A 20,798-nucleotide genomic window follows, 5' to 3' on the forward strand; every position below is an offset into this window, starting at 1 on the left:
CTTTGCATGTCGGTCGGTTCCCACCAGCTAACCATTATCCCAAGTATTGGTTTGTCTTGTTTTGCTTGCTCATACTTTTTGTTAGCCATTTCCAATTAATTTCAGCTAATTATGCGTAAGACCCAAACTATTGCTAATGTTCAGTTTTGAGTCAATAACCACCTGATCTCTGTCAAAGGCAGAATGGGACGGAGATGAACTTGTGAATTTTTAAAGAAGAGGTTCCTGGGGGAGATCCAAGATTTGGATAAACTGGTCAGTCTGTTCCTCAAGTTATTTGAAGCTGGGTGTGTATCTTGTCCTATTTGAAAGTGATACTTTTAGGTCAGTAGCCTTAAGTTTAGTTAATTCTTTCTTTATATCACTGAGGTATTCATCTTTTTTCTGGCAAGGGTCATGAATTTGCAACTGTTACAGAACTGACCAAAAGGCCTGCATGGGATAAATTCATTTGCCACGAAGGCCACTGGTGTTTCTCACTAGTTACGACTTTTTTAGTATAAAAATAGTCAACAAAAATTCAATTCCTCTGTCTATAGCTAACATTAAGGAGCACCTCATATTTTGATGACATCTTAATGCTGTGAGCTTTAGGGATGTATTTTTCGACTCTTCAAAAAGACCAAGGTGAAAATGATGTGCTAGTTTTGAACATAGCCAGATGCTCCTCTAAATATTCCCAGCATGGCACGTTAGTTATCACGGTTCTCTTGTGGAAATGGCTGTATGAAGCCAGCCTTCTGGATCTAAAAAGCTAATAAAGGCTGCTGAATTAGACAGAGGGACAACCTTCACATATGGCACAAACTATCTCCCCAACACTTCTGTTTTCCAGTCCCTTTAATGTTGAGTCTAGTATAGGATTGATGAAGGTGGACATGATTTAATCTAAGTATTTAAATGGCTATTCTTAAGAATAATTAATAAAATTAGTGTATCTAGTTTCTCAGGTACGGTAAGAGAGTAGATCTACAAAAACCAAAGTAACTCAAGACAGACATCCTGGCTACTACAGCTATAACTTCAAATCATGTATTATCTATGGATTTATTTACCTTTAAAACAATTAGTTCTTAAAGGATAAAAATGATGAAAATGCAGAAAAATTGTTGTAATTGTGTTCAAACAGATTTCTGTTCTGTTATAAAGAAAACTGAAGTTCTCTGGGAATATTTGTGAATACTCCTAAGTGAATATTTTAATGGGAAAAAAATCAAAAGTTGGGTGATACTCAAAATACCTAAATTAAAGAGGCACCATCTAAAAAGGAAAAAAAAACTTTACTACTCTGAAATACAAACTCAAGGCAAACAGCTTAGTGTACCAATCAGGACCAGTGTGGTCAATTCTCCCTCACGTGTCATCAGTCTCAAACAGTGAAAGTAACACAACTGATATAATCCTTTACTTGTATTTTAAGGCTTCCCCCACCAAGAGTCAACTCTTACTGTGGTTGAAATTAAAATGATTTCCTCTAAGCCCTCCCAATAAAAGCACCTGCCATATAAATTCTTTGAACACTTGCCCTTATATTTCCACATCTAGACTGAAAAGAAGGGAATTAGGATCTTAGTAATCATAATGCTTTTAACTAGTGACAAGAAGGAAGAAGCCTATTAATTAAATATCCCAGAAATTTATTTAACGGTTGCTTGATACATTTATATAGAAAGGTTGGGACTATTCACTCTGGGTGCCCCTGGTAAATTACATGGAGGCACTGAACTACCAAGGGGTGTCAGTCTGGAGACACCAGAAATGGAAAACCCACTTTTATGACTGTTCTTAGCTTAAAAATGCTCAATGTGTTGGAGCTACTGTGTGAAAACAGCCGACATTTTAGGAGGGCATATCGCATTTTGGTCTATTAGAACATTTAAATACTTGGAAATAAAAAAATGTTCAACTTTGAAGTTTTCAATACTGGAAAACTTGTAAGTCTAGGGTTTATAGCCAGGAAGGGCTGCTTTGTGTTCCTTAAACTGGACTCTTTCCCACAACATTAATCTTCAGCTTTGGCTTCCATTTCCTCTGCATCATCATCTCCATCCACTTCTGCATTTTCTCTCTCAAGCCTTTCCAGCTGCCTCGCAAGTTCGGTTTCATCTGTATCTGTGACCACTTTGGGCTGTGGAAGCAGAGGCATAATTGCAAAGTGAAGTAGTTAAATTGTACACAAAATTCAATTTCAATACTATTATTGCCTAGTATTTTAACTCTTAAAGAAACACTTTTCTTTCTAACAACTCTACCATGTCTATTCACTTTTGTATGCCAACATACCACTAATCAATTTCATTAGATCAACATGGAAGAAATTTATGAGAATCTAATACAGAAAAGATGTGTATATTAAAATATTACTTCCTATTTTTATAAGCTAAAACTGAAAATATATGAAAATACTCTCAGTGGCTATATATATATATATCCTATATATATGGCTATATATATATATATCCTATATATATGGCTATATATATATATATATATATATATCCTTCAAACCCAAAAGAGGTTCTATAAAAATGCATCTTCTAGTTTTAAAATAAACTATTTACTATCTTTTCCAGAGAAGGAATTGCTATATAAATATATATGTAACATATGCATATGAAAATTAGGTTTTACTCTTGTTGAGAGGAGAAAAATATAGGCAACTACTCGTTTCTAATTCTGAGATCAAAATTTAAGTATTTCACATTAAATTCTGACAATAATCAGTCACTAACTTTCCCTGTCTATTATTTCCTTGGTAGGGGATGCGGGGGAGAGGGATAAATGACACAACAGGATACCCAACACCACCAGTCACCACAGTTCTTGGTAACTGTCCCATGATAGTTCCTCTTTACTTGTAAGAAGTCCTTTTAGGAACGCTCTGAGTCAATAATTATTTTATGCTTAGCAGAGTTGTAGCCCTAGATGTATCCCATTTTTAAGAGTTTAGAATGCAGATCATTTGTATGTTTTAAATTTCTTAAAAACTTTTAAGAACGAGGCAAAAACAAACTTGGTCTTACCTCCATTTGAACATTGAAGACACCCCTCTTTTCTTCAATCTTTTCTTTAATAACAGCCATGGCTTGATTGAGAACAGAGAGTCCTTCTGTCCTCTCCAGGGTTGTTGTAGTCATCACATACCGAGGAGGAGCTATGAGATTAATCTAAGGAAAAAAATAAAAATTCAATTAGGAGTGCACCTACGGAAACACAACTATGAGGATGTTCAAGAATTATTTTGCTAACTTGCCACCTTCACAAATCACCCCAAAACTTAACTCCCAATTTTATAATCAGCAATTTGGGGTAGTTTGTTAATGTAGCAAAAGCTGCTGACACTATAATCTAATCAAATCCACTGATACAGTGGAAAAGAATTGTAACTTCTGGGTGTCTTTGGTAGCCACACTAACTATAGCCATCATCAGCGTAATGAATAATGTCTTTAAACAAATAAAAATTCCAGTCTGGTTCTAAACTACACAGACAGAAGAAATCCTTCTAAGAGATTCTAAAAATAAGCATTCAATTAATTTTCTTGCTAATGAAAGATTCAGAGCAAACCTCCTAAAAGCTGTGTATGAATATGAGAGAATATGTTGCCTTTCTTCAAGACTCTGAGCATTATGGGCCTTGAAGTCTTTACTATAAAGGAGCCCTTTGCACTGAATGAACTCCACTGAATTCTCTATCCACTGTGACAGGAACAGCAGCTACAACGTCCCCTAGAATATCACCAAGAACCACTTTTTGTAACACTTGTTATGAAACACGATCATCACAAAATCTGATTTGGCTCTGGTAGGGATTTCCGCAGGGAGGGCAAAAACTGACCACTCACCTTGATGGGCATGGTCTCTGTAGAACAGTTCAAACCTGCTCGTAGGGCTTCTTTCACAGCATCGATGCCCTCGTAACCGTAGCATGCCACCTCAATATCTGAAATTAGAAAGTGCAAGAGTTTACAGCAAAATATGGCAAAAAACATTTAAAGGCATGAAAGAAATCAGACATGTGGCAGATGATATTCAGACACTCATGACAGCGTTTTTCATCCTTTCAATTAGAAACCAATCCCAGCTATTAACTTTCCTAATTAAAGCTACCTGAAATTATATTCTCTCATCCACATCAAGTCCCTGAATGATGAAACTCTAAGACAGACACATTTAATAAACACCTTTAATTGTAGCTATGCCTGGGTTATAATCATGATTCCAACTTCTTGGCACCCTTGGTTTCTTACTTGTAAAATGGAGAAAAGAAGGAGTATTTTAAAAACCGAGGGAAATAATAATTGCAAATTGTTGAGAACAGTTTGGAAACTGCACACAATCTGACCCAGCAATTCTACTTTTAGGAACATGCCTCACAAAGACACTGTATAAATGGATAAGTATATGTACAGTGCTTTTTATGGCAATAAAATTGGCACAGCCTAAATGGTCTTCAAGAGTGCACAGGTTAAATTGAAGTTTATCAGTGTATAGACTTACCTAGCCATTAAAAAGAATGGAAAAGATTCCTATATTCTACACAGAAGGGCAGCCATAATACACGAAGTGGGAAAAGCTAGTTGCAGGAAATTGTGCATAGTATGACCTCATCTTTGTAAAACAAAAAAGTTATACCTGAATATAAACAGCAGACACTCCTATACAGTATATGAACATAGGGGAAAATGTGTAAAAGAATATATTCTAAACTATTAACAGTGGTTAATCCAGGGACATGGGAGTACATTACTGTACTGTTAGATTATTTTAAACTATGCACTAAATGAAATAACCACGCCCTTAAAAAAGGGGCTGACTTAAGGTTAACCTGTGTCAATATATACATTTTATGATAATTCAGCAAGATACTTTAAGTTCTTAAACCTTTCTTATGAAAAATACGCATTTAGAAAAACTTAACAGATGTTGATATAGTGATGTGTTCTGTAAGACTACTTAACAGGTTTATTGATATATACAAAATCTTTTAACATCATTTAAAAAACCAACCTGCTCGAATTTTGACAGCCTGTGGGGTCAAACGCCTATTAATATTGTTAATGAGCACTTCCCGTTCGTCTTCGTTCAGATCTAAACTATCCAAAATAGATGGGTCTCTGATTTAAAAAAAAAGAAGAAAAAAGAGGTCAAAGTTACTTTACTGACAACTGAAATACCAAAGACAATACTGTGTGAGAACAGTGTCAGAATTAGAGTTCAAACTGTAGCTCTGCCGATTGATAATGATGTGTCTTTGGGCCTTTCCAAACCTCAGTTTCCAAATGTGTAATGTGAAGATGAAAACAGTGTATCGCACTGAATTATGGTATTAAATGACATAATGCAGCATTTAGTAATATATGACAAATAGAAAATACCTAAGTAATTGTTATTAAGAGACAAACTAGAGATCTGGCTAAGACTTTCAAAATGTCTCTTAAGACACCTGACACCCCACTATAATTAAGCACTTTAATGTAATTAGCAGTCTCTGCTTCAAAGAGCTTACAGTCTAACTTGAAAAGAACGAAAGCATGGAATAAATTAAAAACTAAAACTGCATCTGTGGGAATTAGGAGAGAAAGGTATTACTTCCAGTGAGTGGGTCATCAAGGGCTTCATGGACAAAGTGGCATTTCATCGGACTTCCTAAGTGTCACAAGACAGGGACCAGAGTTAGTCAATGACATTTTGAACAAATGACGAATGAAAAAAATGAAATGATTAAAAGAATAACAGAATTTTAACAAGCAAAGTGTTTTAAGAAAGGTACGATATATTAAAAAAGAAATGGTGTGGTCAAGCACCAGACTTATAAAGCATAGGTTAGGGAATGAAAGGCAAAATAATTTGGGTTGAGAGAACTTTCATTCAACTACTACTACCTACACAGCAAAAGACAAACCAACAGACAACGGCAGATGAGATAAACAGATGTTTCATCTCATAGAAGAGATATTAATGGTCAATAAACATGAAAAGCTGTTACGTTCACAATCAACAGAATGTAAATCAAAACAAGATACTATTGTACATCCATCAGTTTGACAAGAGGAAAAAAAATCTGCATATGCTAATTGTTGGTGAGAACGAAGAAAAATAGGGATGCTTGTACAATTGCTAGAGGCAATATAAATATGGAACTGATTTGGAGAGTATTTTGGCAAAACTGAGTAAATTTAAAGATGCATATAATTAATCCTGTGACCAAACAATTTTATGCCTATCCTAGGTATACAGAACTCCCAAATGTGCACACACATATACACATACTGCAGTGTGCATCACAGCACCATTTAAAAAATGGGGGGGAAAAAGGGTCAGGTGGGATCACCTAAACACCTCTTTATGCAGGAACAGATGAAGCATATTCTTACAATAAAATACTACCTAGAAACTAACACGAAGTAGGCATACATCTATCAATTTGGAGAAATTCGATTTAATAATAGCCTTGTGAGGAAATATTCAAGGTTCAGAAACATAAGTTGATAGAATTTTTAAGTACAAAGAAATAATTTTATATGTACTTTCTGAATACCCGTACCTATTAAAACCATAAAAACTGTAATGATACATACTAGTTTGAGAATAGTGGTTACCATTGATGAGTGAAGTGAATGGATTGGGAAGGGTAAAACATTATTTCCAACTATCTTAGAAATTGTATTCTTAATTTAAAAAATATGAAGCATACGTGGCAAAGAATTAGTATTACTTAAATCTGGACAGCTGCTTTGTGACTGATGACATGAGAAGAATGTTAAGGGAATGGGAATAACACATGCCAAGGCTGAGCAGTAGGTAATGGAGGGACTGCTGGGGATGGAAGACAGAGGTCAGCTGGGGCCGGATGACGACAGAAGCCAAGGTAAGAGACATACTGACTGAGGAGTGATGGACTGAAGTCAGGGAGGATTGAAATATGAAGCAGTGCTTAATGGCTAATAGCATAAACTCTGGATGAAACCAGGATGCCTGGATTTGAATCCTGGCTCTACTGTTTGCTGTGTCAACTTGGACAAACTATTGACTCTGCCTCAATTTCCTCATCTATAAGATAGGGATCAATAGAACTTAGAAGTTGTTGCGAGAATTACATAAATATTAGCTACTATAATTACTACTATTTTCATCTCTCTGACATGATTTGGAAAGTTACATTTGGGGGTAAACCAGAAGGGATCTGGAGAACTGAATGAGTCAGCTCGAACAGTCCCAGGCGCCACTCGCCAGGGCTGAGGCCATCACCGCCTGGCAGCACAGAGGTTGGGGAAGTATCCTCTGGGCAGTGCGGGGCTGCTGGTGGAGCATCAACATCTAGGAAGGAGTAGGAGGCGCAGAAGTAGAGAGAACTGAGGGAGTCTGGCTATTAAAAGGACAGGACACAGTGCTTGCTCAGGACAAAGTAGAGAGAAGATTGGGAAGTTCTGTTCTCTGGTGTCAATGGGAGAAATCAGAACATATTTTTATGCTGCTATAAGGAAAAGACTGAAGACCCAAAAGAGGGAATGAATGACAGAGGGAAAGAGGTCCCTGAGCAGTAGCTGGGCACAGGCGCTAGGACTGTTTGAGAGCAGGAAGGGTACGAACTCGTGTTACGGGAGCGCAGGAAGGAGGTAATGACAGCTGAGATGGTGGAAGGAAGTAGAGGAGATTGTGCGCAGTACAATGGCTTCTGTTTTCTTTACAAAATAGGTAGTGAGTGTACCAGGTGAGGGAAGAGTATGGAGAAGCCCTGAAACAGACACTCTGAGACGGCGAGGAAGAACTGACCAGGAGCAGCGAGAATGTGGGGCAGCGTGAAAGCCAACTGAGGCCGAGACCATGAATATGCAGGGCACCAACCCTCAAGACTGGTTTTTCCTGGCAGCACCCAGCAGTCTACAAGTGCAGAGAAGGCAGGGACACCGCTCCAAGGCTGATGTAACAGAAGAAAGAGCAAAAGCTCATGATACTGGCAAGAAAGCTGTTGAGATGGTGGATCATGGTGCATCTATGTAGAGTCAGAAAGAGAAGGCAGGCAGGAGTGAAAAGGAGGGAAAAAAAGATTTGGAATCAGAGCCTGATATAAGACTTATGAAGACACAGAGTGGGACTAACTATAGGGGAGCTGGAAGAAGAGGAGGCTGTGGTGTAAAAAAATAATTAATTAGTGTATGAACCACAGGTTTTGGAGGCAGAGCAAATCCTGGCAACAGGAGATTCAGGGTGAAGCCATCTGGAAGACTGGCTAAGGGAGCATGGGCTGAAGGGCTGAGGAATGGTGAGGAAAAGAAAGCAAGAGGTCATAGTTCTAGATGAGACATCCATATTGGCCCTAAAGTCATCTAGGACAATAAAAAAAGTAGGAGAAGGAAATGGATAAGGAAGTAGTATAAGATGAAACTATATATGCAACCATGTAACTGATAAAAGAAACTGTATAGGCTTGGCTATACAGGATTGGCCCATATGATGAGACTTTTATACTGAAACACTGTAATCTAAATTTGGCAGGGACTTAACACATGGATGTTGTACTAGTACATGTCAGGCTCTCAGTCTGCATGCTAGACCCAACTGGCAGCTGTGATATGAAGGCAGAAGCAGAGCCAACAAGACGTGCTTACGAGACTGCATGCTTAAATGCATCATAGGCACCGTATCCGGGTCTCTTGTACTTGTCATCAAAGACCCAAGCAGTCCTCTGGAACAGGCTTTCCAGCTGCTCATCCTTGGTGTACTCTAACACCTCAGCAACGTGACGGAGAATGCTGTAAACCTAGAGACAAAATGAAGGGCTCAACAATTCAAAGGTAAGAGAGGTATTAAATAAATATTTTTACACCTTACTGAACTGGGTGTAACAAGTAGAAATAGAACAGAAATAGTCCTAACACCAAGATTAAGTCTCCACTCTGACATAGAATAACAACCTCTCTGAATCTGTCCCCTCATTTGGAAAAGAGAGATCCTGTATCTCTCCTTTTCACCGTATAGAGCACTTACACAGATCAAACACAAATGGATGCAAACTACAAATGGAAAACATCATACAAATGCTTTATATGAATGTATAAAATTTGTATATTATACGAATCCTGTTAAACCAATGCTTACTGTGGGGAAGTAGGAAATCATAGCAAAAATAGCAGCATCAGCAACAACAAAATAAAAAAGAGAAGAAAAAATATAACTTTAGGGGAAAAAAGCCCCAAGATATTATTACTACCACTCCATATGAGCACATGGAACCAAGATTGAGATTTTAGTATTTCTTTTGCTCTGTTATAATTTAAGTTATCCTTCAGTCTCACCCACTGCTGCCAAAACTTTTTCTAATCTCCAAAAAATAAAAGGGCCTAAAGGAAAGTATAAGAAAGGAGATTTTCATGTTAATTACACATGAGAATTGAGCGAGAAAGTACTAACACTGGCTATTCACTCTATCCTGGTAAGATCTACTAACAGAGTCACCTTACACCCCGCTGACAAAACAAAATGGAAGTTCCCAACAGCAGTGTTTCTCAAATGTGGACTCCCAAATTTGTCAGCGCTTGAGGTCGCACAATTCTAATAAGCAATCAGGTGATGCCAATGCTGCTGGTCCACAGACTATACTGAGTGGCAAGGCCCCAAGTTTATTAAAAAAGGATGTTAGTGATAGTGCTTTTGAATGTGTAAACCACAATGCAGTAATAGTAAACACATCAGTAAAACAAAGGGAAATCTGGCAAGGGTCTGATGGCATTTAGATTTTTATTCTCTCTGTTTCACTAGGGTTAAGCAAGATTAAAAAAAAAAACAAACCTTTCCATTTAAACATTGTTTTCTTGGCATTTTATCTTAAGGGCAGAAACACTTGGCAGAAGAGAAAAAGACACAAGAGAAAGGCAAACAAATGAGAAACAATGGAAACAGTGCCATCAAGAACCGAAGATCCAGGGAATGAAGGATAATCTAAACAGGACCAGAGAATAGAACAATCCAGGCACAAGATGAAAGCAGAAATGGCTGTCCTTGCTTTATTCATGCTTACTGTGGGGAAGTAGGAAATTATAGCAAAAATAGCAGCATCAGCAACAACAAAAGAAAAAAAAGAAGAAAACAAATAACTATGGAAAAACAAACAAACGAACCCCAAACTAGTAATAGAGCCCTACCTTGCTTTCTTAGATTTATAAACATTTTACAAACCCTACTCATTCTTAACATACAACATCAGCTGGTTGACTCTGTGACCCTTATTCCAGAAGAGGGACGAAAGTCAACCAACTCCAACATGAGTCAACAACTCATGTTGACAAGTCAACAATGCCATCACAACATGTAATGACAAGCTAAATCAACTGAGACCACAGATAATTAATTTATTCTTAAAATAGCTTAAAAACACTAACACCCAATACCGCTTTGAGAATGTTAGATCATAAGTAGTACTTTAAGGTAGTAATACCATGAGATAAAACAATGTAGTCATACTCTTTTGAAATTAAGTTTTAAATCATTTTCTATGTAATACATAACTGGAAATGAAAATATACTTACAGAAAATGTAAGTTTTTTAATTTTAATTTTTTGCCAGGAACATGACTTGCACATTAAACATTGGATTAATTTGACTCAAAAATCAACTTACAGCCCTGGCTGGTGTGGCTCAGTGGATTGAGCACTGGCCTGCGAACCAAAGGGTCACGAGTTCGATTCTCAGTCAGGGCACATGCCTGAGTTGTGGGCCAGGTCCCTGGTGGGGGGCATGCAAGAGGCAACCACACACTGATGTTTCTCTCCTCTCTCTCCCTTCCCCTTTAAAAATAAATAATTAAAATCTTAAAAAGAAAATCAACTTACAGTTTTGGATTTGGTGAATTTATCTTCACATTTGATTGCTTCCTCTGGAGAAACTCTTCTTTTTGACAAATCAATGTATCCTGCATGAAAAAAAATCATCTCTGTCTAGATGTCAGTATACCACTGTGGCAAAATTTTCACAACCAGCTGTCTGGTTGGTATACCTGCACTTAACTCTCCACTAAAATCCTATCAACAAGATACTGCACAAGATGAGAAAATTTTTTCAGAAATGTATCTTTATTATCATGTAATTGTATATTCTCTACTAGCTGTATATTTTCTATTACCTCATTGGAGGGAACTAGTAAGTTTTCAATTACCCAAATGAAAGCTGGTCAAAAGATTCTGCTTGGCATCCATGCATCACAGGGTCAACTGTATAAACTACGTTTTCTGTATTCTCTCTTTCTTCCCCTGTACAATCTGGTATTAGTACTTTGGTCACGGAAATCCAAAGTCAACCACATTGGAGAGGCTCAGAAATTCCAGGTTGTCTCTTAGACTGTAGGTTGCAAAGCCTCAGCCTGTCATACTGGATGACGTATGCCCAGGAGACAGATGTACAACTTCAGCAGCAAATACGCTGAGAGGAACCCTATTCTTCTGGCTGGGGCCTATGGGTGAGACTGATATAGGCAGTAGAAAGAAGAGTTGGATATTTCATCCTCATCAGGAAAACTTAAGTTCCATGACTTAGGCTATGGCACAGGTGTTGGAGTAAAAAGCAGGAACTGAAGCTACTAGCCCTTCTAAACGAGGAGCCTGCATTTGGACATCACTTGTGGGACTCTCAGTGACGAGACAGAGCCGCATGAGGTGGAATGGAACTATAGAAATCTGAAACATACAGGGGGAAAAATAAGGACTGGTTGATATTGTGGGTGACGTGGGCATGTTCTTGGCTGGAAGAATCTGGTTTGGTTGCTTTGGTGACAGCTGTTTTTGCTGCTGCTGCTTCTTCAGTTGACTCACCAATTCCTAAACCAAGCCTTTACTGCTGACTCTGGTAGGCTGGGTTTCAAAGCAAGTTCCTTCTGGAGATTTTTATCTGGAAACATGGTGTAGGAAAGCAGAGCCTCCAACTGCTCATGCTGCGTGTGCATGCGAGAGGTACGTTTTTGGTGTTTCTCCCACACTGCGCGACCTGCTGGATTCTGTGGTACCAAGCTCATGGTGGAATCATCCATGTGGATAAAGGGTCTGGCCGGGGATGATCATGGCCACTCTGATCATCAAGGGTGCTACCACATGGGATGACTAGATGTGATCAACTTTGTCCTGCTGTAGCATGTCAATACTATAATCACACATGTGGACAAAAGAGTGGGTCTGGGGAGTCCCAGAGGCTCTTCTGTTCATCTGAGCTGCACTGATGCATTGATATTTGCGGCCAGGCTGACTGGGTGAGAAGAAAAGCCTTCTCCCAGGGCTAGTTGATTCTTAGTGAGAGCACAGGGCTCAAGTGGAGCAGTTTTTCACATGCAAACTAACCAATCCAGAGCCCATACCTCCAACTATCTCCTCATCAAAGCCTCACACATGAAGTCAATATTCCTCCCGCCCTAAATCAGCCCAGAGCCAAGGTACCAGACCACCAGGAACAGATCTGATGCCCCAAGGCCTCCCAAAACTATTCAAACTAGCCAACCCTAAACTGTTTACCACATCTGCCTTTTCCTTGGAAATCTTAAGGCTCTGGCTTTTCCCTTGCTCCTTCTGCCTTTTGACCAAATCTGGTGCTTCCTCAAGTGGGTCTGCATGGCATGGGTATGTCCCCATCTCCTGGGAAACTTAATAAAATTCTTCTTTCAATGGCATTGGTCTCTCCATGTCATCAGTCACCTCCATAAATTAAAAACCTGCTGGTACAAAATGAATTGAGCAGTAAAGTGTATTGTAAAGAATTTAGGAGAGAAAAAAGGTCTTTAAAATTTACCTACATATTTTTTATTTTGGGTATCACACCTCTTTGGTCTGAACAACTTCTTTACCACTTCTGATAATGCAGGCTTATTTGGTAAAAAAAAAAATCCTCTTAGTTTCTATTTCCCTGAAAAGGTCTTATTTGAGCTTCACTGTCGAATATTTTCTTTAGATACAGAATTCTGGTTTGATAGTTTTTCTTTGAGTGCTTCAAAGATGTCTTTCAATGGTCAGACCTCCACAATTTCTAATAAGGATGCCACAGTAATTTGTACTAGTCTTCCTTTGTAAATAATGTGTCATTTTCCTTGGCTGTTTTCAAGATTTTCTCTTTATGTTTTTCAAGTCTGGTGTGCCTAGATGCCATCTTGTTGGTATTTATCCTTGAGATCTGCTGAGCTTCTCCAATTTATAAATTTACATATTTTCAGCAAATACGGGAAACCGTTGGCCATGATTTCTTCAAATATATTTTCTGCCCTTTCTCTCCTTTTCTTTTGGAATAGGCCTTTTGATATTTGACTGGTATTTTTCTCTTTCCTGTTCTTCGGATTAGTTCTTTTTAAAGCGAACTATCAATTTTCACTGAGCCTCCTGTCATCTTCAATCTGTCAGTCATCTGGTGTATTTTTTAGATATTACACTTTTGATTTGTAGAAGTTATTATTTATTTTTGCTGAGAGTTTCTAATTTCTCTATAAAGATTTTTGTTCATTATAAGCATACTTAATATCCTTGAGCCGTTTTAATACCTGCCTTACAATACTTACCTGCTAATTCCAACATAAGGGTCATCTCACAGCCAGTCACCATCAATTGTCCTTTCTCTTCTGCATAGGGCATATTTTTCAGTTTCTTCAAATGCTTGGCAAATTTAGACTGTATCCTGAACATTGTGAGTGATATGTGACAGACTCTGAATTCCTTTATTGTCCCCTTAAGTATGATACTGATTTTGTTTTAGCAGGCAGTTAATTTGTCTGGGTTCAAAACTGTAAGTTCTGTCTTCCAGGTGGAAAGCAAATGAAATCTGTTTAGAATTTTACCCTGTTGGGTTGCTTGCAGTCCAACCTGTGTATTAGTATTTCAGAGGTCAGCCAGAGATTTGAGTATAATTTACGTGTAAGTTAATTTTTTTTAGAAGATCTTATTTATTTTTAGGGAGAAGGAAAGAGAGAGAGAGAGAGGGAAAGAAAAAGAGAAAGAGAGAGAGAGAGAGAGAGAGAGAGAAACATCGATGTGAAAAACATCGATCAGTTGCCTCTCATATGCACCTGGACCAAGGGCTAAACCTAGAATCCAGGCATGTGTCAAGACTGGGAATCAAATGACAACCTTGATGCCCAACCAAACCACACGGGTCAGGATGTTATATATAAATTTAAGGGTTCTCCCTGTGTCTCTCCTCTTTGTGATCTCTATAACTACTTGCCAACTGCTTTAGTTGTCCACAACTTTCACCTCTGGTTCTCAAGGCATTAAGACTGCGGGTTTCCACTATAATTTTAACTGTCCTGCTTGAAGACATCTATGACATGCATTCAGAGAAAAAGCTGCAGATCTTCCCTAACACGATTCCTTTCTTCTTTCACTTTCACCCTGCTTTTGATCATTCCCATGGTCTTTAGTTTTTTTTTTAAATAATTATTCAGGGTTTATAGCTGTTATTTTTAAAGGTTTTTCCAGTGGACCTAATCTCCTAGTATCAGAAATGGATCCTCTCCATAGGAACTTTTCTTATCTTACTCTGCTCATCTTTCCACATCAGTATATTCAGATCTCATTCTATATTTATTTTACCATGCTTTTGATTATTTCCTGCTTTTAATACTGTACAAACAGTATTACTATTGTTTAATACTGTATAAATAATGAAGCTATGGAAATTATTTTTACACGTAAATATAACATCTTTCTGACTGCAAGTGGAAGTTTGATTCCTTCTTGTTATAAATAAGGAAGAAATACAAGATAAGATAGTAGGCAATCTAGGTTGTTCTGGGGCACTGGTGTGAAGACTTACTAGGTTTAAGGAACACAGTATTCCCCTCTCATCTGTAGGGCATACATATCAAGACCCCAGGGCATGCCTGAAACTGCAGATAGTACCAAATGCTATATGTACCATTTCCCTCCTACATATACATACATTTTCATTTAAAAGATGCACTTAATGGCTTTTCTTTGGCATATCTGAATTGCCAGCATCACTACTTTGTACTTTGGGGCCATTATTAAGTAAAACACGGGTTACCTGAATACAAGCACCGCAATACCTTGATGGTCAATCTGATAACTGAGATGGCTACTAAGTAACTAATGGGCAGGTAGTGTATACAGCGTGGATACGCTGGACAAAAGGATGACTCATGTCCTGGGCAGGATGACTAGAGATTTCACCGGGCCACGCAGAATGGTGTTAAGGTAAAACTTATAAACTGTTTATTTACCAAGGCCTAAAAATATTAAATGGAAAATTCCTCTGGGAATTTAAGTTTTTGACCCATAAAAATGAGCCTTGGGATGTACTAATTAAATTACTAACTTAAAGAGATTTTGCTTAGATGGCTAACTAGCATCCTTCTCTAATAACTCTATGTAAGGATGTATAAAAAGGGGTTTTTTTTTTACTGCAGTAGGCAATTTATAAAAATACACTTTATAAAAAAACATTTTAAATCTGAAATTTATACAGGGTGGGGCAAAAGCAGGGGTACAGCTGTTCGCATGGAAAATAATAATGCAAGAATAAAGTCTGTCACATATAACTGTAAACCTACTTTTGCCCCACCCTGTATTTTAGATATTCTTCTCACTTACCTTTTTCTTTGTCCACTCTAATGACGACCACACATTCATTCCTGCCAATTCGGATGAGTTTGTTTATGGAACGAATACGCCTCCTGGACAACTCACTAAGAAGAATCATGCCTTCAATATTGTTGTATTCCAGCAGGCTGACGTAAGCCCCCATTTCAGCAATGGATCTTACATTCACCATCACTACATCTTCCACCTCAGGAAATTTGTGTTGATAAAATCTACAACTTAGACCCGGCATTCTGCAATTTAAACAAAAGAACCAAGTAAGTGCTCAGTTAAGGTGAAAAATAAAGAACTGTCACTCAACTTTCCACATTTTGCCACTGGAAGAAGTTGTTAGTCTTTTCACCTCTTTAAACTTCTTAAACGATATCAGAAAACAGATGATGTCTAGGAACCAAGCTTTAAGTTTTATTTTGTCCACATTTTTATAAGTCTTGGGTGATTCTCTGCCATGAGTTTCAGGGGAATCATACAAAATAATGACAATCTATAAAGTACTCTGAGATCTAAGGAGTAAATGTACAAATACCTCTAGACTAAAATACTATTTTAATACTACCGCTTTGTAACAAATGGCCCTGACTGGTGTGGCTCCATGGGCATCATCCTGCAAAAAGGGTAGTCACCAGTTCGATTCCCAGGTCAGGGCACATTTCTGGGTTGCAAGGTAGGTTCCCAGTTGGGGGTGTGCGAGAGGTACCCTATTGATGTTTCTTTCTCATATCAATGTTCTCTCCCTTTCTCCTTTCCTTCCTCCCTCTTTAAAAATAAAATCTTAAAAACAATAACAACAAATGATGGGAAGCATCACTACTATTATAAACCTATCAGCCAATTCTAAAATTATTCTTTCTGCAAATAATCTAGGACTGTATATGCTACTACCCACTACATAAAAAGGGAAGAATCTTATTAGACTTAAACCTGAACCCTGAACAAATAATATACCCTATAATTTATTATAGCCAAAATTACAACATCACATGCCAGGACATAAACTGAGTCTATAATCACAAAAGATATTAAATTTACTATCATGTATCATACTCTCCATTTTTTCCTTTTAAAACAAACTTTAATTCACAATTTCTATAATTTCTAACTTCTTTTTCCAGCACTCCCAAATACTCTTTTCTTTTGTTGAAGAGCTATACCCAATCTTGGGAATAGCTTTATAGATCCACTACAATAAAATTCAAGTTTCTTTTAATCTCCAAGCATTAAATGCATTTAAAACTACTCCCTTTGATCTACCCAACCTACTTTCAGCACCATTCCTTTTATGACCCACAAGCCTGAAATCATACCACAAGCAGAAATATATTTCTACATAGAAGCTCTAAAACTAATCATAGTTGATGATTTTCATATTTTTCTGCTAAACAGTTTACCCTTATCAAAGTTCAGAAGACAAGCTCAACTTATAAGACCTAAGTGACCATGAAAAGTTTGTGAAAATCACTAACTTATTTTTTTCTTAATGATTGGGAAATAAGCCTGCCATTGCTCGATCTTAAAGACTGAGCATTGACATCCAGCTCATAGAACACGGGTTCTCTGGAGAACTGCTTAGTGCACCCACGTGTATCTTCCCAGTGGCTTCCCATTTGTTGAAATACAACTTTCCACTACCTACAGGGTCCTATACCATCTGGCCACTGTCTAGCTCCCTGAGATACCACTTTCTTCCGCGTCCTCCGCATTTTATAGATGAAGAAACTGAAGCACAGGTTAAGCAACTTGTTCTGTCATATACTACTAACAAGTGATAATGTCAGAATTTGAACCTATGAAGTTTGGATCCACAGTCTCTGCTTATTCATCAGGCAATCTCAACATTATTGATAAATATATTATACTAGAAACATTTTAAACAAAGAGCAACATTAATATAAATATTCAGTACTGAAGCATATACTGTAGATTAATGAAAACTCTCAGTACTAAGCTATCCTGTATAACAACAAAAAAGTAGCACACTGATAATAGCTGGAGAGATGCTAATTCTCTTGTAGCTCGACAAAACAGGGATTTAGCAAATAAAGGGAAGTAGACATTCAATGGCCAGAATTACTCATCAAGAAAACAGCTGATCTGGTCATTTCAGTTTTAAGAAGGGCTTCCTTTGGGGGCAGAGGCAACTGTTGTCAAATATCTGTATATAAATTACTAAAATTTGAGAGATCAAAATGCTTTGAACTGGGTATCAAAATAAAATGTCACGAAACTATAAAATAGTTTTAATAACTTTTTAACATGTGCTAACCACATTTACTTATCAAGTTTCTTCAATTAGTAAAGCTGATAATTTTGGGAAAGCAAGGCTTAATTTGATGGTTAAAGAACATAGGTAATAATGTAAAAGAATCCTGAAGGGACATATGAATGCTACAGCTTTAGGAGGTTCAAGTCTCTCTGCAATATATAGGGAAAATAAAGGAATACTGCTGATGGCAAATATGTTACTCACAGTAAAAATAGAAAGTAGCTGGTAAGTACAAAAAGAGTGCATTTCACAAAGAACCTGCAATACTGGCTCATAGATTTTGATCATATCTCCATATTTATGCTGATAATTACAATAACTTTTAAAAGAATCAGCCAGGAAAAGAGAGGCCTCAAGCTCCATATCTATCAAGTCCTCTATCCAGGGGTCCCCAACTCCCAGGCCACTGACTGGTAGGTGTCAGTGGCCCGTTAGGAACTGGGTCCACATCACAGGAGGTAAGTGCCAGGCAAGCCAGAGAAACTTCATCTGTATTTACAGTGGTTCCCCAGGCTTGAATTACCACTTGGGCTCAGCCTCCTGTCCCCCCACCCCACCCCCAACCATGGAAAAATGGTGCCATAAAATTTATTTAATTTTCAAAGCACATTGCCTTATTTTATTGGGCCCTCAAATAAATCCTCAGGTCAAGTAAGTAACTTCAGCAGAAGTGGTTAGATGTACCAATCCTTACTATCTTGCTCACTAGTAAGTAAGCAAATGTAACTTGTTGTAACTAGTTGCTTGGGAAATGTATTTTCTATACATGTAGCTTCTAGTCTGGGCCATCCAACACACAGATTTGTAGAGAGTATCAAATGAGATAAAATACATGTAAAAATGCCCTGGCTGGTGTGGCTCAGTGGATTGTCTGCCAGCCAGTGAACCAAAGGGCTCATGGCTGGGTTGCAGGCCAGGTCCCAGCAGGAGGCCTGCGAGAGGCAACCACACATTGGTGTTTCTCTCCCCTTCTCCCTCCCTTCCCCTGTCTAAAATTAAATAAATAAAATCTTAAAAAAGAAACATGTAAAAGCATTTTGAAAATGTAATGTGCTATACAAATATGGCATCTGTATATAAATATAAAAAAGGCAAAGGAAGTATTATTTCCACTTTGTAACTTAATTTGATAATTACTCTTGCAGTACCTACTACGTAATGAGCACTACCTATAAAACAGGTAAGGGCCTTAACTAAAGTTTGGAGTAGGAAACAAAGTAATAAGCAAATAATTGCAATATAAAGTATTATGAAAGGACATAATGGTGCAATCGAGTACCAGGGAACCAAGGAACAGAAACACTAAGTGACTTTCTTAAGGACAAATGCTTAATAAGTATTAGAACACGAGCTAAAACCAGGCCCATGACGTTAAATTCAGAGGGTCTTTAATGCACAGAACCTATGTCACAGCACTACAGTACCGTATGTGCTTTGTTAAAGAACATCCATCTTTCAGAATACATTCACTGCACTCCAAGCTAATTTCAGATGCCCTGCATGGTCAGTGATTTTGCCTGGTCAACTGGTAGGTAGGATTTCTTTCTTAAATCAGTGCATGATCAATCATAACAGATATAGGAAGCCCCCCATCCCTTTTCAAAGGGAAATGTATTATGTGTTAGAAATAACTGGACTCTAATATACGCTCCCTAAATGCTAATTTTTAATGTAGAAGTGCTACAGAAAATAAAGCTTTAAATTATTTCACTGTAGTTGAAAAAGGAAGCGCCAATATCTACCAACATCACCATGCATCTCTGAGGTCTTTTGGGCATCAGTCATCTGGTATCAGATGAACTGAGAAATGGCAGTACAGCTCTGAAAGTAGAAGTAATTCTCCAACTGTTCAAAGACACGGACTCACAAGTTTTTTCCTTGAGTAACAACTTCGAACGAGAAAAAACAAGACTTCTCTTCTACACGTTTTCTACAGCAAACAATGTTTCTTGATTAATGAAAATTCAGGTACCTTAAGTTTGAGGGATAATAAAAGGGACCTCAGGCTGAATACGTCCGAACCCTAAAATTCCCTTACCTGTTTCAGCTTTACTTAACTGGAAGACCACAGCGTGTGCTTCTGTAATTCTGTTCTCATCGGTGCTGAAATACGGCAAACCGACAGGAAGCCTATTAAACTCTTTAACAGCGTGTTTTAGCTCAAGGGGTGACTCATTTTACAGAAATGCACATCTCGGACGGTAAGGTGGCCAGAGCTTAAATTTTTAAAAATAAGCGGTCAAATGAATAAACTACTCATGGACCCTTTATAACCCAGCTATCACAAACACTGTGACCCATCCTACTAGTCCCTTGAGGTGTCGTCCTCTCCGGTTTACACTGAGGGGTGACACTTCCCGGGGACGAAAGTGAAAAAATAAGGCGGAATTCTCCAGCCCGGAAAGAGCCAAGTGCTGAGCGTCCTGGGGCGGCGGTGTCACTGCGTTCTCCCGAGGCGCCCCACCTCAACGCATCCTCACTTTTAACTATTACATTGGAAAGGCTGTAGAGTCACTTGGCCCACTTTCCTCCACGAGATTCCTCCGTTCCTACAAAGGCACCTCCGCAACACGAGAAGCCGGCCACGAAGCCGGCCGGTGGTGTCCAGACACTTCCCGCGCCGGGACGGGAGAGGAGCGAACCCGGGGCCTACCCGCTCTCGACCACCCATGTACTGGGCACTAGGAGAGCGAGCTCTTCGAGAAACCGATCTAAAAGACTGTTCACCTGAGGTATATGTGAGAGTCCCGTAGTGGCGTCCCAGACCGCACTCTGTAACCGGAGAGAGAGCAGTGACCCACTCGCAGCAGCCGTCGCTTCTCAGCGTGCGCCTCGCTCAACCCCACCGCGCATGCGCAACCACTCCGTAACACGCAAGCGCCTACAGAATAGAGGTCCCCTCTTCGTCACTGACCATAGAGTCCAGGTCCTCCGAGAACAAGGAAGAG

General features: G+C 38.5%; 1 protein-coding gene across 1 annotated transcript; it reads right to left on the bottom strand.

The window, feature by feature from the left end:
• Positions 1-1,616: 1,616 nt before the first annotated feature.
• On the bottom strand, positions 1,617-20,714 carry EIF2S1 (eukaryotic translation initiation factor 2 subunit alpha). The gene is made up of 8 exons (XM_037031253.1): positions 20,578-20,714; positions 15,579-15,820; positions 10,833-10,912; positions 8,612-8,763; positions 5,010-5,116; positions 3,845-3,942; positions 3,024-3,167; positions 1,617-2,128 (listed from the first exon to the last, which is right to left on the bottom strand). Exons 2-8 carry the CDS (start codon positions 15,817-15,819, stop codon positions 2,003-2,005), a joined length of 948 nt encoding a protein of 315 aa, XP_036887148.1. The 5' UTR covers position 15,820; positions 20,578-20,714; the 3' UTR covers positions 1,617-2,002.
• Positions 20,715-20,798: the final 84 nt, after the last annotated feature.

Source organism: Sturnira hondurensis, unplaced genomic scaffold, assembly GCF_014824575.4.
Source record: "Sturnira hondurensis isolate 20B ecotype Veracruz unplaced genomic scaffold, ASM1482457v3 Scaffold0021143, whole genome shotgun sequence".
Classification (NCBI taxonomy): Eukaryota; Metazoa; Chordata; class Mammalia; order Chiroptera; family Phyllostomidae; genus Sturnira; species Sturnira hondurensis.